The following is a 22,191-nucleotide window of genomic DNA, read 5'->3' on the forward strand; positions in this document are numbered from 1 at the left end:
TCCGGAGCGCTTTCTCCGTGAGGTGTTTGGGGGTATAATAGTGTTATAGAGGGTAACAAGAGGTTTATTTTGATATCAATATTGCTATGGTAACGGCAAATGTTTTGCTTCAAGCGAGGTTCTTGTTAGAGGCATTTGGCGCAAATGGCGTCGGGCGGAAATTAAATTTCAAACAACCGCATATTCGGCTTGTATAGCATTCTTTGTGTGAGGTTACTTTTGTACATTTTTGGTATATTTCAAAAGCTAAGGAACCAATCTCAAATCGTATGTTTTTTTTTCTGACAAAAATGAGCTAAGAAACTCAGAATCATGCCTTTTAGAAAGGCATCTCAATACCGCAGATTCAATGTTGGGGAATATATGCGCAACAAAAGACTTGCATGGCAAGCTGTGGAGACGAAACAAAAAAAAGCAAAATGCGTATCCCAGAAGCTTAAACGTTTGATGATAAGGTAAGAAACGTTTATTTATTTGTATTTATATATTTAACTTGTATATTTCGTGTTTGACTTGCTATTTTTCGTGTATATTATATGGACTTGCGGCTAACCTGATCCACTTAAATTTCCATACCGATAACCGATTTGCTATATTTCTGAGCCAATTTGCATTTTTAACTAAAGCATATTGTATGTTAATGCCTTTGATAAATTTTGTTATATGAATATATGAATATGTTTTCCCTAGTTTGTTAAAAGCTTGTTGAAAACTTGACATTTAACTCCACATTGTAAGATGAACTCTCAAAAACCTAAATTTATGATCTTTGACCCACTGAGCTTCAATGCTACTATTAAATATATGTTTTTTATAACTTAATTAACCCAGATGATTTTATTTGTCAGTTGGGAAGCCCAGCAGTGTAATGGTTCACTAAAATTTGTCAATATTTAACTCATTAGGCTTTAATGCAGTAAATGCACCCACAGTGTATACCCTGCTATCTAATGCCAGAATGATTGTACTTGTTCCACTGAGAAAGCTCTTTTTCAGCTTAGTGGTTAACTAAAAAATCTTACTTGTGCAACATGTAGTGCAACCATTCGTACTAAACAAATCCCAGATGATTATATTTCTCAGTAACCTTACTCTGATTCTACATAGGAGTTAATTTATAATTAACAGAATCCAACATTTCTGAAAGATTAGACAAATTTGGATTTTAAAAAGGATTTGGGGCAACTTTTTAGTATATGAATATCTGGGCATTTCTTTGTCAACACCAAAGTCTACATAACAATATCTCACAAATATATCAATATGTTTAATAGCTTGTGATTGTAAAATCAAAATATATAAGGATAGCGCAAATAGTGTTATAAAATAATGGTGTTTGACATGTGAATTATACATTGTGATAAAGCTTATAAAATTAAACAAAATTGATGTAGAATTTTCTTTAACAATCAAATTAATAATAGTCTATCATTGGGCGTGAGAGTGGCATTATATATAAATATGTCCAGTAATTTGGCAGATGCTGTGGTTGTGTGTTCATAACTAGTTAGGAAATATATGAAATTGATGAATTCCTTAGATTTTGCCTTTGTTCCGTTTTATTTTTTATTATTAAAACTTACAGGCCTTGCATGGTACTGGCTATAAATTGGCACAGGCATGATTAAAACAACATTGTACATCTTTCAGAATTATGCTATGTTTTTTAGTTTAAAACATTTTACTAAACAAGTATCAGTTATGTTCAACTTTATATATGCAGGTAAATAGATTGGTGAATGAAATTGAAGACCTAGATAACATCAAGGCTGAATTAGTTGATGATAAGCAGGAAGAACAGGAAGGAAGCTTTAGTATAGGCGAGAAGGCAGTTACTAGACGTAAGAGCAAACCAACAGGGGAAGGTTGTGTGGAGTCTACAGGTAGAAAGCGGAGGAAAGAAACCATGGTAGCAGCATGTGCAATATGTTGGAGACATTAGATAGGAAATGTAAGGAGGAAGATATTGTTGAAGGAATGGAAAAGTGTAGCAAGATCAAGAATAAGGTTTTACCGAAGATATACAAAGAAGATTTAAAGAAGTATGAAAGATCAAATGACAATATGTTGCGGTCAATTGCAGTATATTATAGCAAGGGTATTATGGGTAAAGATAAGTATAGGAGAGTTTATAAGGCTAATTCATACAAGCAGGTAGTAGGTAGTAAGCGGGCTGCGCGTATTAAGGTTGCCAACTGTCCCACCCCTCGCCTTGTTCCCTATGACAGGTTAATGCGGTATATAAAATCCATTGATATTGGTGAGTTGTTTAGTGTTCGTGAAAATTTGTGCAATGGTATGGATGAATGTGAGAAAGTCAACGGATGTTACAGGGATATTGAAGATCTTCTTGTAAGACTAGCTAATTTTTATTTGAACAATGGTGAGTATCAAATTGTTAACTTCGGTGAGCCGAATACATTTCATATTGCTCTGGGTGGAGATGGTGCACCTTTTGGAAGAGATGATTCAGCATGTTCATGGTTGGTAAGTTTTCTTAACATTGGACAAGGCGTATTGAGTAGCAACGAAAATTTTCTTCTTTTTAGAGCTAACTGTTCAGAAAACTGTGTACCGGTAAAACGTTTCTTGGGTAAACTTATGATTGATATTAAACGAATTGAAAGCAAGTCTTACTCTGTTCTAGCTAAAGAAGAAAGCGTTGAAGTCAAGTTTGTATTTTCAGAACTGCCAAACGATATGAAAATGCTTTGTTTTTTAGCTGGGGAGCTTACTAATAGTGCTACGTACTTTTCCACTTTTGCAGATGTAAATCAGGAGTCCTTGTCGGTAAACGGAAAAGGAACCTTCGGGCGAAATAAAAACGATACCTGGAAACCGTGGAAATACTCGGAAAGGATCAAACAGGCGAAAAAAGTTTCTGACTTCAAAAAACAACTTCAAAGGAAGAATGTCAAAGCCGCAACCAAACGAACAAATGTGACGACTTTCATTGCTAAGCAGAAAAGCCGCCAAAAATTTGTTCCTTTGGTGGCTGAGCTAATAGACAGAGCTCATGTCGAACCGCTTCATTTAAAAAATAACGCATGTGCCTTAGCTCATCGTTATCTTTTAAAAAGCGATTGAAATGTCAAAACCTAACTTACCTTCATCTTTTTCTCAGGTTCTACCAGAAACACCATTTTACAAGTTTGTTAATGTTTTAAGATCAAAGTGTAACCTGAATAGGCTGGCGAAACGTATCATACGGTGGTACGACGAAAACGCAAAGCTTGATGGAATGACGTTCAACTATAGATTCACAGGTAAGGACTCTCGCATGTTTTTACACAACTTTATGTTTCTCATTGATGTGCTTGAAAATGGTGTTTCTGGAATAACCTCTAATATACTTCACGTTCATGCTTATCTCTGCCTTTGCTTGCGAAATGCAGTTGCTTTATTTAGTCGGGTAAATATTACTGATGAGCAGGTAAGAGAACTAAAGAAACATTGTGAAAATTTCCATCGTGGTTACTGGCTATATCTGAAAGTGAATCCAACTGTGTGGACTTTAGGTTTTGTTGTTCCTGTTCACACAAAAGTAATGAAGGAACGTTATGGGTTGGGGCTGGGTTTAAACTCAATGGAAGGACGAGAAGCAAAGCATATAGCTATCTCAAAGTACTGTGCAAATACTGCATATAGCCATAGGTGGCAACAGGTTTTCCATCACGAATACATTTCTTTAATTTGGTTGCGTAAACATGGTTATAATAATGTTAATGTTGTGTAGGTTTTGTGGTAACGAACTAAGGAACAAGATAAAGGAAAGCTTGGAGAAATGTAAGTCGTTTTTTTAAATACTGTACTGCATGTATACAGTGGAATTCCGTCAATATGACCATTGGTAAGGCCCGGTTCCATTTCAACCATATCGCAGCGAAATGTATCGAATACTCAGAAACAAAGAAATACACGTTTTCAGGGTATTTATGTTAGCGAAGTGTGTTAACACGATTGACAACTGTTTCCGAAGAATAAAACATGAAAAAGGGTTTAATAATGACCCTAAAGGCCTAATTTCGAATGGAAATTATACACATGTCAAATTCAACAGCATGTACTGTAATTTCATTAATTTTAATTAGACAATATGTGACATCAAAAGTCGTCGTGCACGCGTATTGGAAAACGCGTGCACGACGACTTTATAGTTTTTGTCACAAAAAAAGAATTGTCGACACGAAAAATTTATAGTTTTTGTCACAAAAAAGGAATTGTCGTATAGTCGGGTTCCACTGTATAAGAAACAAAATATATAAGAGGTGATGAAGACGCTAGATTGATGATTACTTTCATTAATTAAACTAGCGATGGTATCCGGTATAGTAGCGATAATTGCGATGGATTATTTAGCTGATCGCCGTGAACTTATAATTTCAATTAAAGAAATCTTAAAGCTCCGTTTACACTGTAGGGCACAGATAAAATTCCGGCCGTGTCACTTTTACAAGTACTTGGACTACCTAAATAGATCGTCCAAGCACGGATAAAAATGGTACGGGTACCAGATTTATCCGTGCCGTGCCAAATATCGCGCGTAGTGTAAACAGGGCTATAATAATACCACGCGACTATAGTTGAAGAGTGTCAGGGGTATTATATTCCCTAAGGGTACTCGAACAGCGTTCTCATTTGTTCTTTTGTTTTATTCTGTCGTTTGTTTCGTGATGTGTCGTTCATTGTTTCGTATTTCCATAGTGTTGAATGTTGATGCGGTGTTACGCTGCTCGTTTGTGTTACGTTTGTGTCACGTGGTGTTGCGTTTTTCATCTTGTCTGTACGTAACGAAGTAACTGATTAATTTCATGTGGATATTATATCTTGTTGTTTAAAGCTGGGTTACATGCAGTCTGTAATGTAAAGAAAGGCTTTGTTTACATTTTGAATCACTATGTATCTTAAAACATCTTGTTCTGTCCGAATATTTACTAGTATTACCATTTCATTACACTAACTTTTTTAAATGAAAGTTTATGTTCGAAGAAATTCAAAACATGCGAAATTTGGGCTGCTTTCAACTGTCGCGTTTTGTGCACCTATATGTACACGCTGCAATTTAAATAATTTAAATGATACTTTCAAAAATTTGCGATTGAATAGTTGCATTGCGTTGGACTCTTTTGAAGATTTGTTATGTTTTTCTGGCATAAAATTATTATATAAAAACTTTGAAGGTTTTAAATATTTATGTGCGTGTTTGTACCTGTAAAAACGAGATGGTGGAATCTGCCCTTAGGCTTAGGCAATTGAATCATGGAGCCCCCAAATTTATGAGCAGAACCGCAATGTGCAGAATCCGGTCAATCCGCTGTAACCCCTTTTTAAACTGATTTATAACCTGTCATTGCCATTGGGAACGTTTCTAAATGTGAAGGTTTGTTGACCAAACATGCAAGCTAGCGGCATAAATGATTCATTTTCTACTTTGAAATAAGTTCGTTCAGGATAAATTTATAAACATAATGTTTGCACGATAAGCGAACTTTATTGCTTAAGAAAGACGTTCTGTGATAATACCCAGATGATTTTCAATTCAATCTGTGTTCACATGCATGCCATGCCCGGTTTGGCAACCTTTGTCGCGCGTAGTCTGTACGGCCTGCATACTCTGGACGCGATTCGCCATAATGCGACGCGAATTTTTTTATTTTCAGAAACAATTAATTCAATTCTTAAAGGACCTTTTGCGATATATGGGCACCAGAGTAGTCAAAATGTACCTTCAATCGTATTACCAAGAATATTATTGCGTTGTCAAAATTAGCGGTTTATAGTTATAAAAACTGAATTCGTAAAAATCGCGTCGCGTTGGCCGGATCTCATCCGGTTTGTGTAGGCCTTTAGCCCCACACAGACGATTATTTTTTTTGTCAACCTAGCTCCTTGTCGAGAGTAATTTGCTCGTGTGCACCTTGCAAAGAGCTGAAACTTCTAAGAGAAAACTGCTCGTGTGGGCCTTTAAAATTTAAGTCAGTATGATTAAGTACGACCATTGAACTTAATTCAAATCTACCTCATGTTTCCACAGCTGAATGAGTTAACCTATCTTACTCTGCAGGAAGCAGTACATGGATTGCCACTGAATTACAATCCATGTACTTAGGCTATAGCCGGTATACATGTTTCAGACATACACGCTTATATTAATAGCGTAAATCACTAAATTTATACGTAATGCTTTTCAACATTTTATAGTCAAAAACAATTTTGATGAAAATGTGTTGTGACGCCGACTCGAATCATGCATGAAATCGAACAATCATTTAGCAGGATTTGCTCTTTTGTGTGAGTACATCAGCAGAATTGATATAAGTTTTAATGATTGAGAGAAATGTTTATCATGATTCATTCTATTTATGGCATGTGTCATACTCCAACTTGATGCTTAAAAGAAATACCCTGTCATGATTGTGATATTCTTTCTTATTAATGTCCAATATATGTTATTAATATATTTGACCATATAAACGTACACAATTGTGTATATATGAGAAATTTAACTATAAACCGGAAATATTTAGCACTGTTATTAGTTTTGATTATTGTTCTGATTAGTTGCAATGTCTCAAATGTATTTACAATATAACAACACTATATAAGTGGGCTTTAACCAAATAATGTACAAATCTAAAATATACAGTAACATACTAACTGTGTATGTAAGCACACTGGAATATGCTAATACATCTTAATAACAACTCTGAACAATGTCGGCCGCACAACATTGATCAATCATGTTCATATCAATATTGCATCAACCTGATGTTTTTTAAGTGTGTACTTAGTATATTAGTTTGACAAAGTATTGAAATCAGTGCTATTAGTTTTAAATAGTGTTCAGGTTACTTGCAATGTCTTAACCTAAATGTATTTACAATATAAAAAAAATATGAACAGTAACATTTTACATAACTGTGTATGTTAAATACACAGGAATATGCTATGCATATGTTGCATACATCTTGATTATTAGTGTATTAGTTTTGTAATTTTTGCATGAAATATGTATGTTTGATTTCTATTTTTGGAATAGATATATATTAAGACAAAAACTTGTGTTGTAAACCTATACTCATTTGTATAAACTCTTCAAAGCTCCATTCTCTCCACTAGTATTCAAGTATCCACTAGTATCCAAAGGGTAAAAATCTCAGTGCATCCTAGTTATATTTTTCTGAAAAAGTCCTGATGATTTTTCTTTTCAATGTGGAATCTTAGAGGACCATTGCAGCTTAATGATAGACAAAGTCATGCAGTACCATTTAGTTAAAATCAAAAAGAGGACTATAAATACATTTTAAATGTATTGTAACATAAATACATTAAAAATGTATTTATTGTTTCTTTTTCTTAAAATGGTGGCAGAAGAAAATTGATTTTTTTATCAAATTGTTGGGGGTGGCTGTGGCAAAAAAACCCTAAAATTGTGTTTTGTTCTTGACATTATTTGAGTTGTTTGATTTACTATCTGGCAGCAGTTTGATTTTCTGACTGAAAAAGCAACTGGAAAACTAGTCATTAAAAGGGAAGTTCACATATATTTGTCTGCTGGTTTGCCTTCAAAATATTAGTATGTAAATCTATGATTTTGGAGGCAATATCCAGCTATATAAGGATTATTACTTTGATATAGTTAAAAAGGAATGTAGAGCTTTGACCAGGATCGTAACTAGAACGATAATTGGGGGGGTGGTTATTCATATATTCAGTTCTGCCCGACGGATTTCCATTGTGAGCTATTGCACTTACAAAAGAAATCCGTCGGGCAGAACTGAATATATGAATAAACACCACCCCAATTATCGTTCTAGTTACAGCCCTGGCTTTGACATGGTTCTTAACAGTTGTGAAAACTTGGCAATGAAGTGCATTATAAAAGCCAACATCAGATTAAATTAACTAAACTAAGCATATTTCATCAAAGTGCACTGAGAACAATTCAGATTTTGATAATTTTAGTAATATAATTGCCTGAAATGATTAATCATGTTTGCAGTTACATTACCAAAATTTTGCCTAAAATGATTTAAACAATGCTCTGAATTTTCACAACTGTAAGAACGTGCCTATGTTAAAACGTTTTTCATAGATTAAAGAAATGTTAGCATACATGCTGAGGAACTCCATTTACATTCCATTCACCATAATTAAAACCGATGACTAGTTTTCCAGGCCTTTTCTTGTAAATAAAAACAAAGTCTTTCACCTCGGTTATAATAACTGCCGCTGTGTGACCCTTTCGATTGCCAGAAAAACATCTCTTAAAGTAATCGGCAACTTCATCTATCGACAAGCCAGATAGTAAAACAAACAACTCGTTCACAAGACGCATTGATAACAAAAAGGTGCCACGAAACCATCCATCCCCCGAACAATTCGACACAACGCCGTGAAAACCTCGTAAGGCATATCCCTCGTAATTTCCCCATAATACGGGTTCCGAATGCTCCTTCTACCACCAACCCGTCGCCGAATCCAATTTAACCACAAACGTGATTCTCGCTGCAAAATAGGGCCGACATTGATGGGAATTGCCAGCAATTTCAGCCCAGATTCTCCATGGCTTGTTGCAAGTTCAAGCATAGCTTGAACTTGCTCAACACTTGCCCCAGTGACAGCCTCTGCATTGCTGCACCCACGCTCAACTGCCAAACTCTCAATTGCCTCCTGAACTTTTGTCAAAGAGTTTGACGGCTGTTCAACGGCGTTTTCGTTGAAGATGTCTTGTTTTAACACTTCTTCCAACGAAAATCGCACATTTGAAACAGCCGCCATGTTTACTTAATTAAATATTCTTGGGCGGTACACCACTGACTCAAATGAACGTGGCGCAAACATTTTGGGGGTATACCGCATGCCATATTGAATGGCAAACTAGCGATTTTGCATGCAAAAATGCCAAGCGTGATTTCATTCTTACTTTTTTTCACCCCGGAAATAACCTTTTTCTTTTAAACTAGGTTGAGCAACTTTGCCTAGATTTCAGTTTCGAACGTTTTGACCATTTTTTTTTGTTCCAGTCATCCCCATTATTCTGTGAAACTCTGCTTTCAGCTGAAGTAAAAGCAAGAATATCTACATCATATATTTCAACCACTTGCAACACAAATCGGAGCTTCAACGCTACATATGAAGGTAACAAGCGGTGAATAACATAGTTCGTTATAGGGTTTTTAGACTAGGCAAAAACACTCCAATGGAATTTTTACCTTTGCGTATAAGCATCACCAACCATTCTACCACAACGATGCTAAAGACGGGCGTCGTGCAAACAATTTCTATGTGGCAAAGATCCGAAATTTAAAATCAGAAAACTGAAGATAGCTATTATTAGTTTACCTCGGACACAAGTGTCAGTGCCGGATACTCTTCCAAGACGTTTTCAAGAGTTTTAGGCGTACGAAGGATTTCGTGCCTCCTGGAAGGGAAATGGACCTCCATTAATTCTTTACTCAGGTCTACGTTTTTGTTTCGACTTTTGGCCATCTCCTTCTTTATCGCTACCACATGTTCCCTGCAGGTTTCTGCCGTCTCGACTTCAGTTGCTTCCGACAACACCGACAGTTTAGACGACCCGGCTATTCGTTTGGAGTCACTTTCCAATTTGAATTAAGTGAGCAAGTGTGAATGTGAGTGATGCTAAAACCGAAGTATAGTGAAATTTCACTTAGGATAAAAAGAAGGAAAACAATATAACGGTTCGAACAAAAGCTCACGGAACCTGGTGATTTTATGTAAGTGCATTACGTATAAGGGCTAAATACCCCTTCGAGTGTCACAGTACTCCTACTTCTCTTTTTTCTTCGTTGGTTTTTAAATCTATTTTTGTTTGCTTGTTCCCATGAAGCCTGCAATAAAATCATTTTAATATATTTATTATAGGTCATTTGGTATCTTCCGTTGAAGAGTCATATCTTTTTATACTGTATACTATACAAAAATACGCGACGGTTTTGAAGGAGGGTATGTAGAGGATTTATTCAGGCCTTTGAGCATTACGAAATGACCTAGGGTGCTAACTAACTAGCATATTATACGTACATGACATAGGCTTGTAAACTTACTGTTCCTGACCCAAGTTTGTCTGCTAAAAACGCATATTTTTATATGATTAGAAACGCTACGTGTTCACGTTCCGTTTTCTTAGGATTCGTCGTATGAATCTGAATGGTGGAGCAGACATCACGATTGAACTCATCGCGCAGATTACCAATGAGTTCCTGTTTCTCCAAAGAGCCAGTATCGGATGGGGGAAACTGTAAAGGTATATATATACTCTGTGTCTCCATTTTCAATAGTCACTAATGAATAAAATCAGCTCTTATATAGATCCTTTTCAAAGGGGTGTTTTAATGGTCTGTGAACATCGTCTGCTTATAGACACCTTACGTTTGGCCTTTACGACAAACGTATGAAAAGTGTAAAGTTTTAATCCCTTTGTTTGATTAGATATATATAATTAGATGTATTATATAAATATATTTAATATATATACCTTGGCAGGTAGTTTGTAAGAGACCAACCATTTGTCATCATTTGCATGTTATACATATAAAACACGAGGTCATATACGCCCCAAACTACCAGTGGCAGCTCTTGGGTACCTACGTTCGATCCGGGAAGATATTTCCAGCCTTCGTTGCCTGTGTACCTCTGAACCTACTTAATTGTTTTTACATGTCTAAAACGTACACTATACGCAGCAAAACGTAGCCAAACCGAGGCGATACCTGAGGACAAGCTAGGTCCAAAACTGTAGAATATGAATAGAATACCATTGAGTGGGGATGTTTCACTTGTTCCATCGGTGTAAAATCTACTATCTCTTCAATAGGAGCGACCATATCATCAGCCAAAGATTCTACTTTGATTGCTACTGGGAATTCCGTTTGCTGTTTGTTTGATACCTCCTGGTCAACTTCGTCCGGGATGGCTTGCCTTATTCGAACAATTTTTGCCACCTTTATATTTATATAAATCCTAAAAGGGGACTGTCGATGACTTAAGCAAGTCCGCCGTCAACAACTACGTACAACATTGAAATGTAGTATATATAGTATATATATAGAAATTTCTTTTCACAGCGCTGAATTAGGAAATGAGTTCGTTCACCGCAGACAAAATCTAATTGAACCAATTTGTTCTCTCCACACTGTAAACAAACTTTTAACTCCGTGCGCGAAATGATGATGGGTTGCATACCTTTTTTGTAAGGGGAAGGAACATGCCATTATACCCAAACACTCCATAAAATGATGATTTTCACGGTTTGCATTAATACCCATACCTTACTAGATTGGGCAATACATAAATTAGACGGCACTTTCAAATCATTGGAAAAGCAATGCCTACATGCAATACATCAAGAATATTTAGCAAACCACGAGCGAATAACGAGTTTGAAAATTTAGTGATTTCAGCCATGTTACGTGTGCAGAAACATGGTGGGTCATGGTGGACATTTTTCCGCAGTAAAAAAAGTTTTCTTATACAGAGGCTTTTGAACCATCGTTCTTCTATGCGTTTTTACTAAACCAATTAGTATACGGTGTCCATTTTGTCAACATATTGCAAAGCAAATTGTTCACACCTCTCTATTGGCCGTTCACAAATTACGTGGCGCATTTTTGGCCATTTTTGACACCCCCTTCTGTACACATACTATCAAGTTTGTGAAGGCAACGATTGTTTTGGCTGTTTTCCTTGTTGTCTGGTTTATGTTGTCCCTTATACAGCGATCCCTATCAACTATTCTCTCCTTCTATCAACTTGTAATCCTTCCTTTTTGCACTTACCCACGACCATCTTCTCACCCGTTCCCCCAGTCATTGGCGTCAATCTGACGTTAATTGAGGGGGACCATATTCATATCTGCTGTGCCTTGTTAATTTCTTTTGAAAACAACTCACTTTCAAAAGAAATCATCCTGGCGTAACAGAATATATGAATATGGTTCTACCCCAATTAACGTTAGATTGACGCCGATGCCCAGTCCCTCTGTTCAGTCTTCCTTTTCCCGCGTTTTTTATTTCCCCCTGTCAACTGACCTCTATACAATAACTGAATGCAACAATCTAATCGTGTTCTTGTGTGTACTGATATTTTTTTAAGGATGATTTAGTTCATACTTCTTAAGTTACAAGTCAAACATATTTAAAAAGAAACATTCAGTACATTTTTTTCAAACACCTCAGAGGAGCACGTATTTTGTGAAGCCCCCCTTTATATCAATATTTCAACAATCTAATCGTGTTCTTGTGTGTACTGATATTTTAGCGATGATTTAGTTTATACTTCTTAATTAGATGTCAAACATATTTAAAAAGAAACATTCAGTACACTTTTCCGGTAATTCTTGGGTTTCACGTGACGTCACAGATTCAAATGGTCAACTCAATTTCATAATGAAAAACGGTTATGGTAGGATTCGAACTATCGATTTACTACTTGGGAGATCATCCTCCTCGCCACTCGACAACAAGGTCTTGTGCTGGATGGCCATGGTTATTTGGTTTACTTTTTCCTTCTACGAAGTTCATGATAAACAATGCTTTTAGCGGGATTCGAAACATCAATTTACCACTTAGGAGACAGTCGTATTCGCCTCTAGACCACAAGTTCTTGTACTAGACGGCCATGGTTATTTAGTTTACTTTACCCTTTTACGAAGTTCATAAAAAAAATGGTTTTGGCAGGATTCGAAACATCGATTTACCACTTAAGAGACAGGCTGCCGAAGACATGCTGAACGGCTATGGATATTGAATTTACTTTGTTCTTTTCACAAAGTTCATAATGAAAAATGTCATGTCAGGATTCGTACCATCGATATACTACTTGGGAGACGATTTTTTCCGCCACTAGAATGCAAAATTTTGTGCTGAACGCTTATGGTTATTTAATTTACTTTATCCTTTTCACGAAGTTCATTATGAAAAACGACTATAGTAGATTTCGAACCATCAATGTACCACTTGGGAGACCATCGTCCTCGCCACTAGACTGCAAGATCTTGTGCTGAACGGTTATAGTTACTTAATTTACTTTATTCTTTTCACGAAGTTCATAATGAAAACGGTTATGGTAGGATTCGAACCATCGATTTAAAACTTGGGAGACCATCGTCTTCGCCACTAGCCCGCAAGGTCTTGTGCTGGATGACCATGGTTATTTAGTTTACTTTATCCTTTCACGAAGTTCATAATAAAAAATAGTTTTGGCAAGATTCGAAACATCGATTTACCACTTAAGAGAAAGTTGACTTAGCTATTAGACTGCATGGCCTTGTGCTGCGCAGCAACAGTTATTTAATTTATTTTATTCTTTTCACGAAGTTCATAATAAAAAAGGTCATAACAGGATTCGAACGACGATTTACTACTTGGGAGACGATTGTCTTCGCCACTAGACCGCAGGATCTTGCGTTGAACGGTTATTGTTATTTAATTTATTTATCGTTTTCACGAAATTCATCATGAAAAACGGTTACGGTAGGTTTCGAACCATCGATTTAACATTTGGGAGACCATCGTCTTCCCCACTAGACCGCAAGGTCTTGTGCTGGATGACCATGATTATTTAGTTTACTTTACCCTTTTCACGAAGTTCATAATAAAAAATGGTTTTGGCAAGATTCGAAACATCGATTTAACACTTGGAAGAAAATTGTCTTAGCCACTACACCACAAGTTCTTCGGGGAGTGGCTATATTCATTTGAACTACTTTATCGTTTTTACAAAGTTCATAATGAAAAACGGTTATGGTTGGATTTGAACCATTGATTTAACACTTGGAAGACCATCGTCTTCTCCACTAGACCACAAGGACTTGTGCTGAACGGTTACGGTTATTTAATTTACTTTATCCTTTTCACAAAGTTCATCATGAAAAACGGTTATGGTAGGATTCGAACCATCAATTTACCACTTGGGAGACGATTGTCTTCGCCACTAGACTGCAAGATCTTGCGCTGAACGGTCATGGTTATTTAATTTATTTATCCTTTTCACAAACTTCATCATGAAAAACGGTTACGGTAGGATTCGAACCATCGATTTAACACTTAGGAGACCATCGTCTTAGCCATTAGACCGCAAGGTCTTGTGCTGGATGACCATGGTTATTTAGTTTACTTTATCCTTTCACGAAGTTCATAATAAAAAAGTTTTGGCAAGATTCGAAACCTCGATTTTTTGTGCTGAGGGCGATGGTTATTTAATTTACTTTATTATTTTCACGAAGTTCATAATAAAAAGGATTCGAACCATCGACTTACTACTTGGGAGACGATTGTCTTCGCCACTAGACTGCAAGATCTTGCGTTGAACGGTTATGGTTATTTAATTTATTTATCCTTTTCACGAAGTTCATAATGAAAAATGGCTACGGTAGGATTCGAACCATCGATTTAACACGTGGGAGACGATCGTCTTCGGCACTAGACCGCAAAGTCTTGTGCTGGATGACCATGGTTATTTAGTTTACTTTATCCTTTCACGAAGTTCATAATAAAAAAAGTTTTGGCAAGATTCGAAACCTCGATTTTTTGTGCTCAGCGGCGATGGTTATTTAGTTTACTTTATTCTTTTCACGAAGTTCATAATGAAAAAGGTCATGGCAGGATTCAAACCATCGATTCACTACTTAGGAGATGATTGTCTTCGCCACTAGACTGAAAGAACTTGTGCTGAACGGTTATGGTTATTTCATTTATTTATCCTTTTCACGAAGTTCAAAATGAAAAATTGTTACGGTAGGATTCGAACCATCGATTTAACACTTGGGAGACGATCGTCTTCGCCACTAGACCGCGAGTTCTTGTGCTGGATGACCATGGTTATTTAGTTTACTTTATCCTTTCACGAAGTTCATGAAGCAAAAAGGTCATAGCAGGATTCGAACCATCGATTTACCACTTGGTAGACAATTGTCTTTGCCACTAGTAAGCAAGGTCTTGTACTGAACGGCCATGGTTATTTAGTTTATTTTATTCTGTTCACGAAGTTCATAATGAAAAAGGTCATGGCAGGATTCGAACCATCGATTTACTACTTAGAAGATGATTGTCTTCGCCACTAGACTGCAAGAACTTGTGCTGAACGGTTATTGTTATTTAATTTATTTATCCTTTTCACGAAGTTCATAATGAAAAAACGGTTATGGTAGGATTCGAACAATCGATTTAACATTTGGGAGACCATCGTCTTCGCCACTAGACCACAAGGTCTTGTGTGGATGACCATGATTATTTAGTTTACTTTACCCTTTTCACGAAGTTCATAATAAAAAATGGTTTTGTCACGAAACATCGATTTAACACTTGGAAGAAAATTGTCTTAGCCACTAGACGACAAGTTCTTCGGGGGAATGGCTACCTTTATTTGATCTACTTTATCGTTTTCACCAAGTTCATAATGAAAAACGGTTATGGTAGGATTCGAACCATCGATTTACTACTTGGGAGACGATTGTCTTCGCCTCTAGACTGCAAGATCTTGTGCTGAACGGTTATGGTTATTTAATTTATTGATCCTTTTCACGAAGTTCATAATGAAAAACGGTTATATTAGGATTCGAACCATGCATCGATTTAACGCTTGGGAGACCATCGTCTTCGTCACTAGACCGCAAGGTCTTGTGCTGGATGACCATAATTATTTAGTTTACTTTATCCTTTTCACGAAGTTCATTATGAAAAACGGTTATGGTAGGATTCGAACCATCAATTTACCACTTGAGAGACCATCGTCTTCGCCACTAGACTGCAAGATCTTGTGCTGAACGGTTATAGTTACTTAATTTGCTTTATTCTTTTCACGAAGTTCATAATGAAAACGGTTATGGTAGGATTCGAACCATCGATTTAACACTTGGAAGACCATCGTCCTCGCCACTAGCCCGCAAGGTCTTGTGCTGGATGACCATGGGTATTTAATTTACTTTATCCTTTCACGAAGTTCGTAACAAGAAATGGTTTTGGCACGATTCGAAGCATCGATTTAACACTTGGAAGAAAATTGTATTAGCTACTAGACGACAAGTTCTTCGGGGGAATGGCTACCTTTATTTGATCTACTTTATCGTTTTCACCAAGTTCATAATGAAAAACGGTTATGTTAGGATTCGAACCATCGATTTACTACTTGGGAGACGATTGTCTTCGCCTCTAGACTGCAAGATCTTGTGCTGAACGGTTATGGTTATTTAATTTATTGATCCTTTTCACGAAGTTCATAATGAAAAACGGTTATATTAGGATTCGAACCATGCATCGATTCAACGCTTGGGAGACCATCCTCTTCGTCACTAGACCGCAAGGTCTTGTGCTGGATGACCATAATTATTTAGTTTACTTTATCCTTTTCACGAAGTTCATTATGAAAAACGGTTATGGTAGGATTCGAACCATCAATTTACCACTTGAGAGACCATCGTCCTCGCCACTAGACTGCAAGATCTTGTGCTGAACGGTTATAGTTACTTAATTTGCTTTATTCTTTTCACGAAGTTCATAATGAAAACGGTTATGGTAGGATTCGAACCATCGATTTAACACTTGGAAGACCATCGTCCTCGCCACTAGCCCGCAAGGTCTTGTGCTGGATGACCATGGGTATTTAATTTACTTTATCCTTTCACGAAGTTCGTAACAAGAAATGGTTTTGGCACGATTCGAAACATCGATTTAACACTCGTGTTAGCCACTAGACCACAAGTTCTTGGGGGAATGGCTACGTTTATTCGATCTACTTCATCGTTTTCACGAAGTTCATAATGACAAACGGTTATGGTAGGACTCGAACCATCGATTTACTACTTGGGAGACGATTGTCTTCGCCACTAGACTGCAAGAACTTGTGCTGAACGGTTATGGTTATTTAATTTATTTATCCTTTTCACGAAGTTCATAATGAAAACGGTTACGGTAGGATTCAAACCATCGAATTAACAGTTGGGAGACCATCGTCTTCGCCACTAGACTGCAAGGTCTTTTGCTGGATGACCATGGTTATTTAGTTTACTATATCATTTCACGAAGTTCATAAAGAAAAAGGTCATAGCAGGATTCGAACCATCGATATACCACTTGGGACACAATTGTCTTGCCACTAGCCTGCAAGGTCTTGTGCTGAACGGCCATGGTTTTTTAGTCTACTTTATTCTTTTCACGAAATTCATAATGAAAAGGTCATGGCAGGATTCGAACCATCGATTTACTACTTAGGAGATGATTTTCTTCGCCACTAGACTGAAAGAACTTGTGCTGAACGGTTATGGTTATTTAATTTATTTATCCTTTTCACGAAGTTCATAATGAAAACGGTTATGGTAGGATTCGAGCAATCGATTTACCACTTAGGAGACCTTCGTCTTCACCACTAGAGCACAAGGTCTTGTGCTGGATGACCATGGTTATTTAGTTTACTTTATCCTTTCACGAAGTTCATAATAAAAAAAGTTTTGGCAAGATTCGAAACCTCGATTTTTTGTGCTGAGGGCGATGGTTATTTAATTTATTTTTTATTTTCACAAAGTTCATAATAAAAAGGATTCGAACCATCGATTTACTACTTGGGAGACGATTGTCTTCGCCACTAGACTGCAAGATCTTGCGTTGAACGGTTATGGTTATTTAATTTATTTATCCTTTTCACGAAGTTCATAATGAAAAATGGCTACGGTAGGATTCGAACCATCGATTTAACACTTGGGAGACGATCGTCTTCGCCACTAGACCGCAAAGTCTTGTGCTGGATGACCATGGTTATTTAGTTTACTTTATCCTTTCACGAAGTTCATAATAAAAAAAGTTTTGGCAAGATTCGAAACCTCGATTTTTTGTGCTCAGCGGCGATGGTTATTTAGTTTACTTTATTCTTTTCACGAAGTTCATAATGAAAAAGGTCATGGCAGGATTCGAACCATCGATTTACTACTTAGAAGATGATTGTCTTCGCCACTAGACTGCAAGAACTTGTGCTGAACGGTTATTGTTATTTAATTTATTTATCCTTTTCACGAAGTTCATAATGAAAAAACGGTTATGGTAGGATTCGAACAATCGATTTAACATTTGGGAGACAATCGTCTTCACCACTAGGCCACAAGGTCTTGTGTGGATGACCATGATTATTTAGTTTACTTTACCCTTTTCACGAAGTTCATAAAAAAAATGGTTTTGTCACGATTCGAAACATCGATTTAACACTTGGAAGAAAATTGTCTTAGCCACTAGACGACAAGTTCTTCGGGGGAATGGCTACCTTTATTTGATCTACTTTATCGTTTTCACCAAGTTCATAATGAAAAACGGTTATGGTAGGATTCGAACCATCGATTTACTACTTGGGAGACGATTGTCTTCGCCTCTAGACTGCAAGATCTTGTGCTGAACGGTTATGGTTATTTAATTTATTGATCCTTTTCACGAAGTTCATAATGAAAAACGGTTATATTAGGATTCGAACCATGCATCGATTTAACGCTTGGGAGACCATCGTCTTCGCCACTAGACCGCAAAGTCTTGTGCTGGATGACCATGGTTATTTAGTTTACTTTATCCTTTCACGAAGTTCATAATAAAAAAAGTTTTGGCAAGATTCGAAACCTCGATTTTTTGTGCTCAGCGGCGATGGTTATTTAGTTTACTTTATTCTTTTCACGAAGTTCATAATGAAAAAGGTCATGGCAGGATTCGAACCATCGATTTACTACTTAGAAGATGATTGTCTTCGCCACTAGACTGCAAGAACTTGTGCTGAACGGTTATTGTTATTTAATTTATTTATCCTTTTCACGAAGTTCATGATGAAAAAACGGTTATGGTAGGATTCGAACAATCGATTTAACATTTGGGAGACAATCGTCTTCACCACTAGGCCACAAGGTCTTGTGTGGATGACCATGATTATTTAGTTTACTTTACCCTTTTCACGAAGTTCATAAAAAAAATGGTTTTGTCACGATTCGAAACATCGATTTAACACTTGGAAGAAAATTGTCTTAGCCACTAGACGACAAGTTCTTCGGGGGAATGGCTACCTTTATTTGATCTACTTTATCGTTTTCACCAAGTTCATAATGAAAAACGGTTATGGTAGGATTCGAACCATCGATTTACTACTTGGGAGACGATTGTCTTCGCCTCTAGACTGCAAGATCTTGTGCTGAACGGTTATGGTTATTTAATTTATTGATCCTTTTCACGAAGTTGATAATGAAAAACGGTTATATTAGGATTCGAACCATAATCGATTTAACGCTTGGGAGACCATCCTCTTCGTCACTAGACCGCAAGGTCTTGTGCTGGATGACCATAATTATTTAGTTTACTTTATCCTTTTCACGAAGTTCATTATGAAAAACGGTTATGGTAGGATTCGAACCATCAATTTACCACTTGAGAGACCATCGTCCTCGCCACTAGACTGCAAGATCTTGTGCTGAACGGTTATAGTTACTTAATTTGCTTTATTCTTTTCACGAAGTTCATAATGAAAACGGTTATGGTAGGATTCGAACCATCGATTTAACACTTGGAAGACCATCGTCCTCGCCACTAGCCCGCAAGGTCTTGTGCTGGATGACCATGGGTATTTAATTTACTTTATCCTTTCACGAAGTTCGTAACAAGAAATGGTTTTGGCACGATTCGAAACATCGATTTAACACTTGGAAGAAAATTGTCTTAGCCACTAGACGACAAGTTCTTCGGGGGAATGGCTACCTTTATTTGATCTACTTTATCGTTTTCACCAAGTTCATAATGAAAAACGGTTATGTTAGGATTCGAACCATCGATTTACTACTTGGGAGACGATTGTCTTCGCCTCTAGACTGCAAGATCTTGTGCTGAACGGTTATGGTTATTTAATTTATTGATCCTTTTCACGAAGTTCATAATGAAAAACGGTTATATTAGGATTCGAACCATGCATCGATTTAACGCTTGGGAGACCATCCTCTTCGTCACTAGACCGCAAGGTCTTGTGCTGGATGACCATAATTATTTAGTTTACTTTATCCTTTTCACGAAGTTCATTATGAAAAACGGTTATGGTAGGATTCGAACCATCAATTTACCACTTGAGAGACCATCGTCCTCGCCACTAGACTGCAAGATCTTGTGCTGAACGGTTATAGTTACTTAATTTACTTTATTCTTTTCACCAAGTTCATAATGAAAAACGGTTATGTTAGGATTCGAACCATCGATTTAACACTTGGAAGACCATCGTCCTCGCCACTAACCCGCAAGGTCTTGTGCTGGATGACCATGGGTATTTAATTTACTTTATCCTTTCACGAAGTTCGTAACAAGAAATGGTTTTGGCACGATTCGAAACATCGATTTAACACTTGGAAGAAAATTGTCTTAGCCACTAGACGACAAGTTCTTCGGGGGAATGGCTACCTTTATTTGATCTACTTTATCGTTTTCACCAAGTTCATAATGAAAAACGGTTATGTTAGGATTCGAAGCATCGATTTACTACTTGGGAGACGATTGTCTTCGCCTCTAGACTGCAAGATCTTGTGCTGAACGGTTATGGTTATTTAATTTATTGATCCTTTTCACGAAGTTCATAATGAAAAACGGTTATATTAGGATTCGAACCATGCATCGATTTAACGCTTGGGAGACCATCCTCTTCGTCACTAGACCGCAAGGTCTTGTGCTGGATGACCATAATTATTTAGTTTACTTTATCCTTTTCACGAAGTTCATTATGAAAAACGGTTATGGTAGGATTCGAACCATCAATTTACCACTTGAGAGACCATCGTCCTCGCCACTAGACTGCAAGATCTTGTGCTGAACGGTTATAGTTACTTAATTTGCTTTATTCTTTTCACGAAGTTCATAATGAAAACGGTTATGGTAGGATTCGAACCATCGATTTAACACTTGGAAGACCATCGTCCTCGCCACTAGCCCGCAAGGTCTTGTGCTGGATGACCATGGGTATTTAATTTACTTTATCCTTTCACGAAGTTCGTAACAAGAAATGGTTTTGGCACGATTCGAAACATCGATTTAACACTTGGAAGAAAATTGTCTTAGCCACTAGACGACAAGTTCTTCGGGGGAATGGCTACCTTTATTTGATCTACTTTATCGTTTTCACCAAGTTCATAATGAAAAACGGTTATGTTAGGATTCGAACCATCGATTTACTACTTGGGAGACGATTGTCTTCGCCTCTAGACTGCAAGATCTTGTGCTGAACGGTTATGGTTATTTAATTTATTGATCCTTTTCACGAAGTTCATAATGAAAAACGGTTATATTAGGATTCGAACCATGCATCGATTCAACGCTTGGGAGACCATCCTCTTCGTCACTAGACCGCAAGGTCTTGTGCTGGATGACCATAATTATTTAGTTTACTTTATCCTTTTCACGAAGTTCATTATGAAAAACGGTTATGGTAGGATTCGAACCATCAATTTACCACTTGAGAGACCATCGTCCTCGCCACTAGACTGCAAGATCTTGTGCTGAACGGTTATAGTTACTTAATTTGCTTTATTCTTTTCACGAAGTTCATAATGAAAACGGTTATGGTAGGATTCGAACCATCGATTTAACACTTGGAAGACCATCGTCCTCGCCACTAGCCCGCAAGGTCTTGTGCTGGATGACCATGGGTATTTAATTTACTTTATCCTTTCACGAAGTTCGTAACAAGAAATGGTTTTGGCACGATTCGAAACATCGATTTAACACTCGTGTTAGCCACTAGACTACAAGTTCTTGGGGGAATGGCTACGTTTATTCGATCTACTTCATCGTTTTCACGAAGTTCATAATGACAAACGGTTATGGTAGGACTCGAACCATCGATTTACTACTTGGGAGACGATTGTCTTCGCCACTAGACTGCAAGAACTTGTGCTGAACGGTTATAGTTATTTAATTTATTTATCCTTTTCACGAAGTTCATAATGAAAACGGTTACGGTAGGATTCAAACCATCGAATTAACACTTGGGAGACCATCGTCTTCGCCACTAGACTGCAAGGTCTTTTGCTGGATGACCATGGTTATTTAGTTTACTTTATCCTTTCACGAAGTTCATAAACAAAAAGGTCATAGCAGGATTCGAACCATCGATATACCACTTGGGACACAATTGTCTTTGCCACTAGTCTGCAAGGTCTTGTGCTGAACGGCCATGGTT

At 37.1% G+C, this 22,191-nt stretch overlaps 1 protein-coding gene and 1 long non-coding RNA gene across 2 annotated transcripts; both read left to right on the top strand.

Moving 5' to 3' along the window:
* Positions 1–1,694: 1,694 nt before the first annotated feature.
* Positions 1,695–3,044, top strand: LOC114541889. The gene is made up of 2 exons (XM_028561689.1): positions 1,695–2,672; positions 2,768–3,044. The coding sequence occupies exons 1-2, from the start codon at positions 1,918–1,920 to the stop codon at positions 2,820–2,822; spliced, it is 810 nt and encodes a 269-aa protein (XP_028417490.1). The 5' UTR covers positions 1,695–1,917; the 3' UTR covers positions 2,823–3,044.
* Positions 3,045–3,097: 53 nt separating this feature from the next.
* On the top strand, positions 3,098–6,859 carry LOC114541890. Its single transcript, XR_003689391.1, has 3 exons — positions 3,098–3,266; positions 3,737–3,786; positions 6,202–6,859. It is a non-coding gene; the product is annotated as an uncharacterized LOC114541890 (long non-coding RNA).
* Positions 6,860–22,191: the final 15,332 nt, after the last annotated feature.

This window comes from Dendronephthya gigantea, unplaced genomic scaffold (assembly GCF_004324835.1).
Source record: "Dendronephthya gigantea isolate DGI-Jeju-01 unplaced genomic scaffold, DenGig_1.0 000318F, whole genome shotgun sequence".
NCBI lineage: Eukaryota > Metazoa > Cnidaria > Anthozoa > Malacalcyonacea > Nephtheidae > Dendronephthya > Dendronephthya gigantea.